Source organism: Cynocephalus volans, chromosome 7 (assembly GCF_027409185.1).
Source record: "Cynocephalus volans isolate mCynVol1 chromosome 7, mCynVol1.pri, whole genome shotgun sequence".
In the NCBI taxonomy this organism is placed as follows: domain Eukaryota; kingdom Metazoa; phylum Chordata; class Mammalia; order Dermoptera; family Cynocephalidae; genus Cynocephalus; species Cynocephalus volans.
This window is the reverse complement of record NC_084466.1, coordinates 133,618,338-133,634,656: the sequence shown is the minus strand read 5'-3', so window position 1 is coordinate 133,634,656 and position 16,319 is coordinate 133,618,338. Positions and strand designations below refer to the sequence as shown.

At 48.4% G+C, this 16,319-nt stretch overlaps 1 protein-coding gene across 1 annotated transcript in view; it reads left to right on the top strand.

Moving 5' to 3' along the window:
- Positions 1-6,271, top strand: part of ARL3 (ADP ribosylation factor like GTPase 3) — a 32,027-nt gene extending 25,756 nt beyond the window's left edge. Inside the window, exon 6 of the mRNA XM_063102777.1 lies at positions 6,024-6,271. Within this exon, the coding sequence (XP_062958847.1) occupies positions 6,024-6,071 (48 nt within the window). The 3' untranslated portion in view covers positions 6,072-6,271. The remainder of the gene's footprint in view (positions 1-6,023) is intronic.
- Positions 6,272-16,319: the final 10,048 nt, after the last annotated feature.

Below are 16,319 nucleotides of genomic sequence, written 5' to 3'. Positions count from 1 at the left end.
AAATAGTTTGAAGGTCACTTAATTAGTTTAGTAGATAGTACCATGGTGTATAGAATTGGGTAGTTAAGACTGGGATTTCAAGGTTAATGAGATTAGATTATGGTTAATAGAATGATATAAATTTAGAGAATTTAACCATTATTCGAAATGGGTTATTTAATAAAAATGTTAATTAAGAACGGAATCTGCTGTCTACTGTCCTTTAACGGTAACCTTTGGGGACTAGAGAAAGGTCATGGAGTTTTTTTATGGAAACACTTTTAATTGGGAGGTACCGATTGACCATGTCCCTCCTTCAGGTAATGCCTGGGACCTAAACTTGTCCACTCAGCCAGCTTCTTGATTTTCACCTTAAAAAGAGTTACTTAAGTGGAATTCCTTTCCAGCATTGCTTAGTTGAAGTGCAGACCTTTAATGATTCTTATTAATTAAAAAATTAAAATATTCCTAAAAATGAAAGTCTTCATTAGAAAAATGTCCATAAGAGATCCAGTTGTTTGAGGTTCACTTTCAGACATGGGTACTGTATAGTACTTACCAAAATTCCTTAATTTTCCTATTTCACCCTCCCTATCCCACCCTACCTCCCCAGAAGAAGGTTAGTAATAGGCAAAACTACCAAAATGATCAGATACTAAATAGGTCGGTCAGGTAACAGCTCTAATGCCCCTGAAAGAAAATACCAAAAGACCTAGAATTTCTGTTATAGTTTTAGATGTTTAAAGACAGCATCTCTGTTTACCTTGTGTGTGTTTGTGCATATGTGATTAATCAAAATGTATTTGAGAGACCTGTCATACACTGATAAATAACAGGTACCCTTAAGTGAGCGAGTCGGGGGAACAGCCACATAACGGCTAGATGGTGAGCCACACCCCTCTGTGGACTAAGCAGGACAGGTATGTCACTTCTCCTTAGCTGAGTGGCTTAAACAAGTGATTGAGGTTATGGAAGTTAGTAATTCCTGGGATGGATTTCAGGGTCTCGTTCTACCTGGTGTTCTGAAGGCAAATATGTGCAACCTTTACAAGGATGGGCAATACCACGTGGTGTCCAACAGCCCCTGCTGTGGGTGGGAAGTTACTTTTGAGGGCTTCAAGAGAGTTTGAAACTGGTCTTTCTTTGCCTGATTGATGGTGACTAGGCAGACATCCCCTCATGTAATTGAAGCAGGTTTTCATGGGAAACTGTGGGAATAAAGAATAAGTAAAGGGCACAAGAAGCTGGAGGAGAACATCAATCTTGGAAACCCTGTCCTGCTAAGAGACCTATATTCTGGAGAAGTGATCAGAAGAGGCCCAGTTATGTCAAGTAGATGAAGGCAGAAAGAGGAGAGACTGAAAAATGTCTGGGAGAGGTAACCTGTAACTCCCTCAGCCAGACTTCCTTATAAACATGGAGGAAGTCGCCCTCTATGCCCTTGAGGTTTGGCCTGGGTTGCTAGGGCCTCTCCTAGGATATAACATTTAGCACTGGGACTCTCGCTGTTTTCTTTTCCCTTGGGTGTCTAGAAAACAGTGAACAAAGGATCTGGCTTAGAGAAAGACATAGGGAAATCTACCACCTTCCACCTACAGACCTGAATTTGAACCCCAAACCACTGCTCTCCTTGCTGTTGTAGTTTCACATGGTTGAAGATATTTTCTCTATAAAACACTGTGTGTGTGTGTGCATGCACGCGTGCATGCGTGCACATGTAAATGTGTGTGTAATTTAAATTATACTGGCTTTGGATTTCCTTTCAAAGCAGAAATCAGCAATTTTAACCTGGCCTATAGCCACAGTCATCACAGAGACCTGCCTACACCAGTGGCTTTGAGCTAGCAGAGTATATCCTGGGTATACCCAGAGTGTATTCCAGGCCACCACCTCATGCCTACCTTTTCTTTTTGCATCTATCCCACATCCCTTCTCTTCCTTCTCCAAACAGGAGAGGTGATTCTGGTCATGGTAGTCTTTCAGCTGTCTCGCTTCCATAGAAGGGGTCATCAGCAGTCTGAACACGGAAGTGTGAGCTGAAACTCAGAGTCAGCCTTGCAGATGAACACTCAACATTTACTAGCCCAGTTTCTTGGGTTTGCTCCTTTTTCCTTGGTCTGTGGGACTTTTCTCTAAAATGCCAACAAAATTTCAGTATTTTAAAAAATGACATTTACCACTTCTTTCTAGGCCTGGCATCAATTATTATTGACTCCAGGTATACATTGAACTATTTTTCTGTGAGTCAGACCTCAGGTTTCTTGTAAAATTTTCAAAACTTTCTGTAGACTAAAAGCAGGCTTGGGACCTGCAATTTTGCTGCCTCACTGGTGCAATGCTCTTTGTCACCAGAAAAAAATATTAATAGCAAGCAATATTTTATGTATGCTGCATCCAGCTGCTCCTTGACCCTGGGGGCCTGATGGCCCAGGGGATAGGCTACATTGCTCAGCAAAGGTCTGAGCTCCTCAGCGTCTAAAGCAATTACTGATATGACCGCATAGTCGGCATGGCTTTAAAAACCAGGCCCACCCAACCATGGCTGCCACTGCTTCCTTCCAACCATCAAGCAGTGATGGATGCATTGTGCAGAGATCAAATTAAAAAGAACAGTGCAGCCAGAGACCACTCTTCCCATAGAAAGAAGCAGCATTCCTTAAATCCTGGGATGTAGAGATCTGTGATTAGTAGGTTTCCACCCATATGATTAGGGGCAGCTTTATATTTCTCCCAGTGGTCATAGTAGGGAGTAATATTGTGACATAGCAAAATTTATTTCCTTTCCATGGGGCCAAACAAAGCTCAGTATTTGAGGTTTGATTTCTCTTTTTAGTCTCTATTATTGAATTGAAGCTAATTGATTCAAATTCAGTTCCAGCTAGATTGGTCAGTTTAAGGTGTGGTGGAGGAAGAAAGGGAGGACTAATCATACCATAAGATTGACATCCCCATAATGAAGATCAAATGTGCAGAAAATTGGTCAAACCAGTTTTTAACAATAAAGGTTCAACCATTAAACAAATCTATGAGTTCATTTCCTTTTAGAGGTAGAGCAGTAACCTACTTCAAGTAAACAATCACCTTTTCTCAGTTGTCTGTTTTAAAAAAAACACACAGCCTTGCCAAATGAAAGCAAGAGTGGCAGGGAATGCTTACTTAAAGATAAGCAGAAGCTTCCTCCTCTTGCAGTTACATTGTCTCTAAGTGTAGTTGCCACTGGAGGTGGTGGTCTTGGGGGACAGAAGATGCTGGGATCGTGCAGCCAGGTAAATAGCCAGGATTCCACATGCATGGATACCTGGCAGCCCAGGAATCTTGAGATTTGCGTTGCCAAAAACAGCCTCAGGAACTTTCAGAGCTGTAGTAAAGCCATGCAGGGTGCTCGGCTGGGGGCTGCTCCAGTCTCATGCCCCTATATTCAGCTGAAGTCATGAGGAAGAACAAACCGGAACTGCTCCCTTTCCCAGCTTCCAGATGATTCCCAACTGCTCTCTAAGCTCGAGGCAGCGCTCTTACCTCCAGCAGTTGCCCATGCAGAAGTGGTAAAGGTTGCCCGCCTCCGCCACACACTCCCTTGCGCCTTCATTTCCTGTCTGTAGTTTGGTAATAATAATAGTACCTACTTCACATGGTTGTTACAAGGATTAATTTAAAAGATATGAATTTAGTGTCGACTGTAGGCCAGACACCATACTATGTCCTGTGAAGATAGCCTCAGGCAAGTCTTATGTGGACCTTCTCCTCAGGGATCTTGGACGACACTATTATCTTTCCTTTCCAGCGGGCAGCTGGACAAAGCTGGCCCCTGATTTGATTTACGAGGTATTGCCACAGGTGATTATTGCCCCCCCCCCCCCACTTCCCACCTCCAGCCCAGGTTCTCCTCTGGGAAACAAGAAAGGTGCAACTCCCCATCCCCCAAACACTGAATTTGGGTCAGAGGGGCCTCCGCAAGCCAAGGACAGCAGCGGGCCTCACCCACTATTGACACCCCCTTGCTTCCCATGCTTTTCCTTCCCCATTGAAGGTCAGCTGGAGGGGACTGGCCTCTGAGTGCCCTCTGTTGACAGGACTGTGGGCCAAAGGCCTTTGCCACCACTGACCATCACAGACATCTGGAGCAGGACACTGCCCCTCAGCAGGACACTGCCATTCTAACCCTCCTCTGCCTCCAAGACAGATGCCCAGGCTAAAGCTGCCCCTCACTGTCCACCCTCTGCTTTGGGTTCCCACAGCTGAGTAAATATTTTTCCTTTCTCTGCCTGCATTCATGTTCAGTTACATATAATAAAGAAACACCCCCTTCTTAATCAGCCATAAAACAAAAGACGAAACAGGATTCACGTAGTGTGAGAATACTGTTCTTGATTTCTCTGAGAAAATGGCTTGATAAAATATTGCGAGGCTCGGTAGAGGAGAGGATACTGAGGTGTGCGCCTTGGTGAGTGTGTACGGGCTCCCGAGCTGGCAAGTGCTGTGTAAGTGCTGAGCTGCTCAGCTGCAAATGGAGAAGATGGCTATCTCATGCATCCCTCTTTTATTTGTAAAATCTTTTTGTCTCCTGACAGGTGATCGTTTTTTTTTCCTGGAAACCAATTAGCTACTAAAATTAAACATGCTTCTCTTTAAATTAATCCTTTTCATAAAATGGTCTTGAAATTGGCCTCGGCTTTTTGGAGTAAGTAGCTGACCCAGTTGTAATTGGAGATGCCTTTGGAGTTCCCCTTTCTCCTACCTCGGCCCTTCTCCACCCTTCCTCCGCTGCTGCCCGCTGCTCTCCACCTTCGGGCTTTCGGCCATGGCCAGCCTCATCTTGGCAAAGGCCATAAGATCTGCTCTGGGACAGCCGTCAGATTATCTGGTTCTCCTGCCCAAGTGCATTGATGGCAACTGGCAGAGTTTTAATCGCTGTAAATTCAGGTGACGGTCAGATTAGCCAGGAGAGAGGATGCCTGCTGGTTGTTTTGCAGTGATGTATTGTTTATGGGATTAATGTTCCGAATGGCCAAGGGTGTCAGCTGATATTTATTACTGTAAGCTGTCTCAGCTGTTCAGGTTCAGCATCTAGATCCATGGTCACAGGAAATGCGGGCTCGGCGAGTCATGGATGCCTAATAGGCGCAAATGTGACTGGGACCTCTGTATGTGTGCGCTACAGATGCGGGGAAAGGGATTCATTGCAGGGCCTCTTGGATTTTCTTCTGGGTGTCTGGGGGAACTCCACACACCCCTGCAGGTTGGGAACACTCAGGAAGGGGAAAACAACCCAGTATGGCTCCAAAGGGGGTTGAAAAGGAGGTCATGTCTGACAGGCCTGGCAGCCATGAGGAATTGTGCCACCTGCCAGGTGGCTGTGGGCATGGTGTGGTTTTTACCTCCGTCCCTCTCCAGCCTTCTAAGAGAGGACACTCTCAAGGTCACTGTGCCTTTAAGGGAACCTTCTCCCCGGTCCCTCTGGTTGGTAGTGCTTAAAGCTAAAAGAAGCAGGCCAGGCCCTTTTAAACTTATCTGTAGTGCTGCTCGATGAGAAATAAATGCACATTGCCCCAGTGTGTGTCTAGTAACACATACTGCAGTGTGTTTATTTTTCCAAAAAGAAATTTAATTTAACCCAAGTGTACACTGTCACACTGTAAACACACTGGGGCTCCAGAAGGGTGGCTTATTGAATTTAATGCCCTAGCAAAGGTCAGCTTTTAGAAAAAGCCAAAAATGGCTGGAATCTTTCCTGATAGCTCCCCGATCAGGCCTTGGATCCAGGCAGATGTGTTTATTTTTTCAGAGGGAGTTCCTGAGGACCCATCTCAAGTTCAGACGCTGGGCACCCTCCCTCCCATCTCCCTCCTGTGCTCTCAGGGACCTCCCTTTTCCTCCCAGGAGGTCACTGTCCCTGGTCACCCAGGTGGGCCCCTGGAGCTGGTGACCTAGGAGGGAGGACCCAGACATCCATTCCCCTCCCCTTCCCTCCCCTCTCCTCCCGGGCTGGAGTGTGTGGTACCTTTCTTAGAACTAACACTGCCTTTCTCTGCCCATTTCCCTCAAAGGATGGCATGAACTGGGTCTGCAAAAATGTCAATGCAAAGAAGAAATAAAATCTAGACGAATGGAGATGCAGGAGCTGCGGGAGCCGAATTCAGTCCTGAAAAACACTAATTTGCTGCTTTCTGACCAAATGTTTTTCCATCTGTGTACAGCTACAGCTGTTTGAAGGGAGGGAACAACACAGTTTAAAAAGAATCCCCATTCCAGCAGTAGATTTAACTGATCTCTGAGGTTCAGTATCATTTTTCAAATAAAGGAATTATATTATTTCCTCTGCATAATTGAAATAGTATTAAATGTCTCAAAGCACATGATTAGAAAATGAGATCTTTTAAATGAGCAAGAGATTGCATTGCAGTTTAGACAATTCCAGTGGGCTTTTTTTTAAAAAAAAAAAAAGAAGAAAAAGAGGAAGAAGCAGCTTATGCTGAGTTCATTTATTTACTGACCTGTCCCTGAAATTCCCTCTGTGGTTTTACAACCACAGGCAGTGTGTGCTGGTGCTGGTCAGTGATTTTTACCATCACCACTGAGCCAGGGCGTCAGTCTGTCCATCAGGAAGCTATGGGGATTTGGTGCGGGGGACGCAGGGAGAAGACTAGAAGATGATTAAATCATCTTGTCATGCACATGGGAGACTGCAAATGTAATCCTCACCCTTTGGACAGGAAAAAAAAAATCCTTTCTTGCAAACAAGTCACTACAGACACATACCCCATACCTGCCTCCCCACCCCCACCAGCCACACAGGGAAGCAAATTCTTATGACTTTTGACTGTAATGACATCTGGAATGTAAGGAGAGGTGGGAGGTTTAATTCCAGAAAAATTACAAGGTCCTTAAAAAGCCCTCACATCGAGGGCTCAGGCTAGCGTAAACAGGCTTTCTCCAGTTCAGTGGAGCAGTGAGCAGCCGACTCTGAGATTAGATGGCTTCTCCACGGCCGTCCTATAGAAGAGATTTCTAAAGCTCAAAGAATTCTGTGTTTAAATGATCACAATAGGCCACCGCTATCAGATTTTAAAAATAAATGCAGCTTTACCATGAACTCGCTCCACTGAGAAAAGCCAGGCAGATTGATTTTTTAGAAGAGATCAGTTTTTACAGAGCTGGTAACTTGGCAGTGTGGGATGCTCATGGGTGGAGGAGGTTTGCTGCTGGGAAGAATGTTTGGTGTGTGTGATTGTGGAGGTCGTGCCCAGGGGAGCCAAAGTCACTCCAGCTGCTGGTCTCCCCTGCCTCTCTCCAGCAAAATATGTCCTCTGTTGATTGATTGGAGAGGCATGGTGGAAGACTTTTCCTGCCCCATGCTGCAAAAAGAGCTTGTTTCCCTGAGCCTTCAGAAACCCCCAGCTTCAAACAGGAGAAAGCAAGCCAGAGCATCACCGAGCTCCTGAATTAAACTCTGTTCTGGTGCCTGAGCTCGGGGGTTTTCAGAGAATGAATGAGAGACTGTCCAGTGCCTGGTGGGTCCTGGGAGGCCAGCTGCCTTCTCATCCTCCTGGGAGGTGGCCCTTCCCAAACCCACCAAGGCATGTGAGCAGACCAGCCCCTGGCCCTCAGAACCCAGCTTTTTCTGGACAAGAGTTATGCAGGAGAGACTGAAGCATGCCAGTTTCAAAGGCGATCTGGGGTGAAAGTCATTAACAAAGCCACCTGGAAAAGGTGCCCTGGGGTGGCTGTGGACAGACCTGCAAGGACTTGCAGAACAAAAGAAGGTGAGGTTTGTTAAACCACTGAGCCACTTGCTCCCTGCAGCCTCCTCAGCTGCCTTCTCTGGCTCACCCAGGCTCCTCTCTTGCTTTGAACAGTGGCAAAACAGAATTCTAAGGAGTCAGAGATCCCCCTTCTACCTGGCTGCGAATGGGGCTGTAGCACTTGAAAATTGTTTTTCCTTCCAAATAGTGCACCAGGGATGTTAACTGAGGGGCAAAATGCCTGCTTTGAGGTCTGCAGTTTTGGAACGCTGCAATATGGAACTTTGATTCTGGCAGTGGATGGTCTGTAAAATATTTTTGTTCTTTTGCCACCAACTTAGGGAACTGTTTTAAAGAGTCCTCCCAAGGCCTCTGCTAGCAGGCAGAAGCCACTTGCCCTCCTCTGATAACAGCTTCTGCACATGTTCAGATTTGCTTTTCAGCTAGAGACACAGAGACATTGTGGATGTCACCCACTTTCATCTTCCCTTTGAGCCCTGTTGAACCCTCCTGGGCTCAGCTCAGTGGCAGATGAGAGAAGCCTGAAAAATGCAGAGTTTGAAAGCTCCCATTTGTAAAAACAAAATGCTTTTAAAGTCCCCTTTGCTCTCCCCAGTCCCACCCCCACCCCCCCGCCCCCTGTGGCCATAACCAGAAGACAGAATCTGAAGCTAGAAAGAGGATACTCCTAGTCCCCTCCTCCTAGCCCCCGTGAGTCTTAGTAAGACTTTTGCTCCGTGCACGATTGCATCTGAATGGGTGGGTGAGAGGTTGGGGCAGAGGGCAGGCCAGGCCTGGGAGGGCCCACGATGTGTGCTCAAACCAGCTGTGGGAACAACTCGAGCCTTCCCTCCTCCCGGCCTACCCCGTGCGGCTGCTTTTGGCTGGATTCCCTGCGCCCAGTGCAATACACCCTTTCCCCTTCACTCTCCCTTGGTTACTATGGAAACAAGGGTGTCATTGATGTGTGCTGAGCTGGGGAACATGTCGGTGCACAGCTGAAAGTCAGCGATTATGCCGGCGGTTAGAAATGTGCCAGGGTTAAAGAAGTCCGCAGCTCCCATGACTGCTTGGGGGACACAGCTCTGCGCCCTTCCTCCCGCCCTCCTTCTCTGCTTCTCTCTCCTGGCCTTTGACAAATTTCTTTATTCCCCTCTGGACTAAAGTGGGAGTTATTTTTGTGCCACTCTGTGCCCCACCCTCACTGTTGGCCGCTCCTTATCCGGCCTGGCCTGGAGGGTGACACCATGTCACCCTCGCCAGGACTCGTCCCTCGATTCCCGTCAGAGTTTGCTTTGATTTCTCTTTCCTTTCCTTCTCAGGGGCCAGTTCTTACTTCCATTTATTTTTAGCTCTGCACTCCATGTGGTTTCAGGGTTCAGTCTGATCCATCGAAAGATTCTTTTTTTATAGTCCCTTTTGAAAACGATAATCAAAGGAAGGGACGTGGTGTTTGGTCATGTGGAAAACTCAATGTATAATTTAGACGTCTGTCAAAAATCCAACAAATAAAATTTCGCTGAAATGAAGGCAGCCTGGAATGTGTTGTGTTCTTTGCTGAAGCTCAGAGGGGGCCTGCACTGCTTGTCCCTTCAGAGGCTAGCCTTCTTTGAGGTGTTTTTCTTCAGAAGAATATACATAACATGAATATCACCATCAACAACAATAACAGTAACCCTTTCTTAAGCACATCCTGTATGCCAGGCACTTTATATACGTCATGGGGCAGCATTAATTCCACTTTGCAGTTGAGGAAACCGAGGCATTTGCTGCAGTTAAAGACTTTTCCTGAGATCACCGAGCCATTAAGTGCAGGTCGGGCCTGGAACCTGGAACCTGAATGCTCAGCAAGCTGCCACCTCTGGAGGACAAAAACAGTAAATGGCCCATTTCTCAGCAGTCTCAGCCCCAGCCCTCCAACTCCTCTTTCTGCTCACTTCCTCCCCCATCCCTCCAACCAGCTCTGCTCCCCCAGGGTTCCCTCTGTTCTCACAGCAGCACAGCCATGGATTTTGTACCACCTTTTGCAGCCGTCCAGCCCTACACATAGAAAAAAGGGAGAAGACATCATTAGAAAAGTTAGGGCCAGCAGGGAGACTTGAAATTACCTAGTACCTAATAACTGGGTCCTGCTATTAGAGTTCAGAAAGGGGAACGAGTCTCCTGAAGTCACGCAGGAGGTGGCAGAGTTGGCAGTGGTCCAGGGCTCTGCCCTCTGGAGCGGAAGAGCTTGTGGTCCCCTTCAGCAGTCTGGAGACCCAGCAGCACAACTGGTCCCAAAGGGCCCCTCCTTTAAAGTGCAAGCTGTTGGGAGGGAAGGGAGCTAGAGGCAGGAGAGGAAAGGGCTAGGGGTTGCCAGGTAAATTACAGGACATTCATTTAACCTTGAATTTCAGATAGACAATGAGTAGTTTTTAATTCAAGCAATACTTGGGACATTATTATAATACTCAAGAAAATTCAATGTTTATCTGACATTCAAATTTAACTGGCCATCCTGGTTTTTTGTTTTTGTTTCCATAAACCTGGCAACTGTACCTAGGATTCCCTGCTCAAGAAAGGGACAGTACAGTACAATTAAAAAGTGTATTCTCTGGGAGGCTGGCTGGTGAGCACAGTTGGTTAGAGCAAAGTGTTATAATACCAAGGTCTTGGGTTCGGATTTTGATACTGGCCAGGCACCAAAAAAAAAGTATTCTCTGTAGTCATCCATGAGTAAGCTCTGTGATCCTGGGCAAGTTACTCTCTTGAGTCCTGCCTCTTCATCTTTGTAATGGGACTAAAGTGGAAGGGAGATTTAAGAGTACAATGTAAATAAAGCACCTACCTAGGGCAATACCTAGCACATAGAAGGAGCACTCCATGCCTCTGTTTCCTATCCGTAAAATAATCATCTCGTGGAGTGGTCAAAAGGATTAGAGAAGATGTACATTCAATGCATAGTAGGTGCTAAATCATGGGCAGATATCATAGTAAATGGCAGAACTGAAGTCCAGGCCTCCTCAGGCCCTCAAGATCTCTGCCCCCCACTGCCCCTCCCACGTGGCTCTGTGACTTTCAAGGCAACAAACAAGCGGCCAGCAGCCTTCCTGGTGGGGCTGGCAGCCCCCTCCTCTCCCGGCCTCCCAGTGCCACCCCAGCCACACCTCCTGCAATTAGATTTGTAAGTGGGAACAGGCTCTTGTCAGAGGCTCCTGATTGGCTCCAGGCAAAAACACAGTTTAGCGCTCAGTCAAGCTGCAGTTTAGGGCCTCTGTCTCTCTCTCCCCCCTCATCCCCCTTAATTGCAATCTGTTCTGTAATTTCCTTTTCCAACACTGCAGAACACAGAGAAGCTGCAGCCACCAGGAGCAGGGCAGTGGGGAGGGAGAGAGAGCTCCGGCTCCCTGCAGTGAAATCTGCTGCTCTAGCACTTGGGGTAGGTGTGTATGTGTGTGTCCAGAACCAGCCACGCACATGAACATGTGATACAGCCAACAACCAGGCCCCCACAGTGTCAGACCGGGAAATAATTGTTAAGGAGTTACCCACTTGAACCAGGTACTTCACAGTTGTTATCTTATGTAATCCTAAGGAGACTAATAACTGTAGATATTGTCGTTAACAATTTTGAGATGGAGCTAATAGAATTTGAATCACTTGCCCAAGATCAGACAGGAAGAATGGGGCAGGGCCAGCATTTGAACCCAGGTCCGTCTGACTGCTGGGCATCAAGTTCATACCACAATACCTTTTCTCTTTTGGTGTCTCAGATTTGCTCTCAGAAAAGGAGCTAAGGAATCCTTCTGCACAAAGGAGCATGGAGAGGTTTCTTTTCCCAGAGTGAATAGCAGTATACCAGGGACAAAAAGCCTTTGCTAAAGAAATGAAATATTAATGACAGAATGACAAAGAGCAAGCTGAGTCCAGGAGGGGGCAGGGAGAATTTGCCTGAATACCTGAACCTGAGAGGTCCAGGGCTGGGGGCAGGACTAACACTTAGCTAAACCAACTGCTACACCTTTTAATAATTAGCTGATCTCCTTTGATTAGTCCTAGTTACTATCCCTAGTTCCCAGATGAGGAAACCGAGACTCACAAAGGTTAAGTCACTTGCCTAGAATCACATAGCTAAGAATGTCTTGACTGGGATTCCTGCTGACTAACTTACTCCTAAAGCCATCTTTCTCCAGAATGCAATCCTGACTAAAAAGCAGGGCTCTTAGCTGCTGGGAGTAGCTGGGGAACGGGAGAGCCAGGAATCGGGGAGGGCAAGAGGCAGACCTCACTCTTTGCCTCCTCCCCTCTTTTCAGGATCCACACACTCTTCCTCAGAGTCTCAGAGTTGGCTGCTGCTCTGGAGGCCACCAGCAGAGGGGGCAGAGGGTACCCAGCCCCACCCTTACAACAAAAGAAAGAGGCTGGGGAGGCTGTTGCAGTTTGGCCCTGGCCCAGGGTCAGCTGCCTCCATTCCCACCCAGGGCTCAGCAGCCCCTGATCCAGTTCCTTGGAGCAACAGCCCCAGGGGGCCCACTTAGACCACCGGAGGGAGAGAAGGAAAGACAGACCCGGAACAGACTCACAGACTCTGTCCACCGACAGTCTCTTTTTGCCTTGTTAGTAGAATGCTATTCCTGAGACAAGAGGCCTGTCACCTGGGCCCCCACTGCCTCATATGGGAGAGGATGCCTCGCACCAGGATGCAAAGCTCAGCACTAGGCCAGGTACCTTTGTGAAGGGCACAAGCTACACAGCCATACTTGGTGGCCCTGCCTATTATGCCCGCTAGACCCCTCCCTGGGCCTGGCTCTCAACACTCTACCTGCAATTCAGTCCCCAGTCCCACCTGGACTGCCTGCTCTTGGGGTTGGAGCCCTGCATCCTTCCCTAGCCTTTCTTGCTGCCAAGGATCTTGCTGGCACATCAACCCCCAGCCCCCAGCCCCTTGGGTTCCTTCTGGGGGCACAGAGCAAGCCTGATCTGGGGCTTTCGAATAGGGAATATGGACAGGGCTTCCCTTGAGCCTCCAGATGACAGAGCCAGAGGAGTTTTCCCGCCTGAATGCTACAGATGGCTTTTGGAAAGAAGAGGATAAGGAGTTTTGGTTTTCAAACAACACCCCACCCTAGAGCTAAGGGACCCAATGCAGCCCGATCTCACCTCACTTGCCCCAGCTCCTGTAGGGATTCAGCCTAGATTTTACCCTGACTCACTCTCCGGTCCCCTTTCCCACCCTGAGACCTCCAGATCTGGCACAGCAGTGGGTTGGGAGAAGAAAGAGTGAGGAAGGGGCATGCAGGGGTAGGATGCTGATGCAGGCAGGAGGAGGTGTCTACACAGCTGCAGGCAACTCCCCTGCCCCAGTCTGTGAATGGGCACATCACCCCCTCCCGCTGCCACCACTGCTCCTGAAACAGTTGGTCCTAATGAACACCAAGCAGGCAGGGCAGCTGTGTGCATTATGCATATGCACGGGGAGGTGTATATTTATCCTCACATCCCGCCCCACCCTGCAGCTGCTGCCATCCCCTATGCCAGGAGGATGAGTGGGCACGAGGGCCCAGGCGGCTCCCAGACCCCCTGGGCCCCCTCCTCCTCCCAGCCCTCCCTCCCCTACCCACGCCCACAGCCTTCACTTGACCCATTTTGGAGGCAGAAGTTTGTGTGTGTGTTTGAGAGGGAGAAAGAGCGAGTGTGCACACATCATTTCCCCAGTTGGTGCTTTTGATTTCCTCTGAAGCCTCTTGATTGCCGATGTATAATGGTATCTCGCTGCCAGTGCTCCCTCAGCAGCTTCTGGCTCTGTGCCGCCTCCTCCCTGGAGCCGGGATTTTCTGCTGACTCGGGCCTGTGGCTGGCTGGCAGAGAAGGCCTACCCCAGGCTTCCATCCCCTGGCTCAGCAGCAGGACCTGGAGGCCCAGCCACAGTCCTTCCTGCTCCCTGGGCTGGTTTCAGTCTGCACCCCCACCTCTTCTACCACATGGACCTCCCACTGCCTCCCAACTGGCTACCTTGTCTCCCCTGCCTGGCTGCGCCTCCCCACAGTGCTCAGAGCTGTTGCGCTAAAACGCAGTTTTGCACTGATGCCTTCTGAGGCCCTGCTGCTACAGGACATTCAAGCCCTAACCATTTATTCTGTCTGCCATTCAAGCCCCTCTGATCTGAGCCCAAATCTTTTTTATAGACTAATTCAACCATGGACTGGACATATACCGTGCCCCAGATGAGCACGTCTGCCCCGCCACATAATCCCACCATTTTATTTCTCCACCTGTGCTCCCAGTGAACTGTCGCGGGGGTATCTGTCCCCTCTTTTATGCCTCTCTTACTCCTCCTTTAGGGCATGATTCAAGTCCCACCTTCCCAAGAAGATGGTCTGGTGGACCCTCTAGCCCACAGGGCTCCCCTGGGACACTCTTAGAGCCCTAACTGGCATTCATGCATTCGTTCATTCAATAAACAGCTCTTGGGCAGAAGCAAAGCATGTCCAGTGGCCTCATGTCCTGGCCCTGTTCCCTCGCCACCTCTCTGACCCACACTCTGTTGTCCCACACTCTTTCCAGCCACACTCGGCCCCAACTGTTCCTGAAACAGGCATCTTCTTCTGCCTGAGGCCTCTGCACTTATTCTCTCTGCACAAAACACGCTTGCTCCAAATATCCATGGTTCTTGCCCCTCACATTCTTGAGGTTTCTGCTTAATGTCACCTTCTCAGTAAAGCCTTCTCCAACCACCTCCGCATATAAAAACTTCCATGCCCCTCACCCTGCTGACATTCCCTGTCTCCCTTACCCTGCTTATTGTCCTTCATGGTACTCACCACCAACTCACATTTATTTATTGTCTGTCATCTGTCTCTTCCCCACAGATTATCAGAGGGCAGAGTGTTTGTCTGTTTTGTTCACTGATGTATCCCCGACATTGGAGAAATGCCCAGCACTAAAAGGATCTCAATAATTATCTGTTGAATGAATGAATGAAACAGGCTCTGTGCTAGGCTCTGAAAATTCAATGACTACTTCGTGTCCTCCAGGGACTCACAGGCTAGTTGGACATATAAGCTGTGTTGCTTGTAACCTGACATGTAAACCACAATTAGCTAAAATACGGAGTGACAGAGCGAAGTGCTTGGGAGTGTGGTCAGCCCCAAGGAGCATAAACACCATGATAGCTCTCGGTGCCTGAGCCTCCATGCCAGCACCTGACCCAGCCTTTCACGTGCAGCATCTCACTGCTCCTCAGGTGCCCTCTGGAGAGGGTGCAGGAGGCTGCCCAGAGAAGGCAAGACTTCAAGGCTAGGGAGACTATCCAGGCAGAGGGGTCAGCAAGTTCAAAGCCACTGGGGCCAGGAACCACATGGGCCGATGTGAGACTGACTTCAATGGGTGGAGCCTGGGGAGCTGCAGCTGGTGGGATGGCACCTGGTGTGGCTGCTAAGTCCCTAACCGTTAGGCCATAAGCTATCCATTTGCATCGTGCCCCCTCCCTTCTCAGTACCCTGCAGCAGGCACACACAGGGCCACATGCAATTCACAACCAGACAGCCAGGACATCCATATGTCAAATGACTCACTGCCATTGTTTCCAGGCAGACCAGAACTCCACACCACCCTTAACACTTGGTTCTTGGAACCCCCCCAATCCCCAATTCCACTTCTGACCTTCAATTGTGAGATGTTGCCTATGCCACCTGTAACCCTCCCCTACTCTAAAAGCTGCACACCACCTCACACATCACCTCCTTCTTGCCTCAATGTAAATAATTAAAAATATCCTATGGCACAAAGCAGATGGGTTCTCTCTCAAGAAAGACCCAATTATTGAAGATCTAGTACAAGAAGAAGTCATAAATATCCCAGTTTGCTACAGTTGAGAGGAATTAACCACACAGCAATTAAAGAAAACTGGTCTCCCGTGGAGGAAACATTCAAAGTCCCCCAGCGCAGAGCTCTGAGATGAGTCCATTGGCAGGTCCCTGAATCATAAATGCCAGGGACAGGGGGGTTTCAGGGAAGCCGTGTTAGGCTCTTGATGGCTTCCCTCACTCAAAGATGTGATTCCCACACACCATGGCCAATATGGTAGAGACCAGAGCTCTAGCCATCGGATTTCTATTTGTTATTTGGAAGAACTTTCACTGTGGAAGGGATGTCTTGAGGTTGTGAGTTGTCTGTCACTGGAGGAATTCCAGCAGAGACAACACATCCTGCCCTGGAAAGGAAGAAAGCCTTTGGAGTGCAGGTGGAAAGTAGAGTGCTGGGGAAAGAAAGAGAAGCTGAAGGAAGAAGCTTCCTGGTCCAGGCCTATCCTATACCTTTTCGTCGTGAGCCCCTCAACCCTAGCAGCCTGTACTCCACACTCTGATCTGTTTTCCATTCTCTCCAACCTCCAGAGAAGATTCTGGCATCTGAACATGAATGCCAGGCCCTTGCCCCAGCACTTCTGCACAGAGTATAGGGCAGGGGCAATCCAAGAATGCTCTCAATTTCATTTCTTGCCCCTTAACTCAAAGAAACAAGATTCAGAGGATTCTAGCATAAAAGTAAAGATTCTTAAATTTGTCCATATAAATATAAAAATTTTGTATAACAACCCCACCCCCCCCCACACACACACACAAC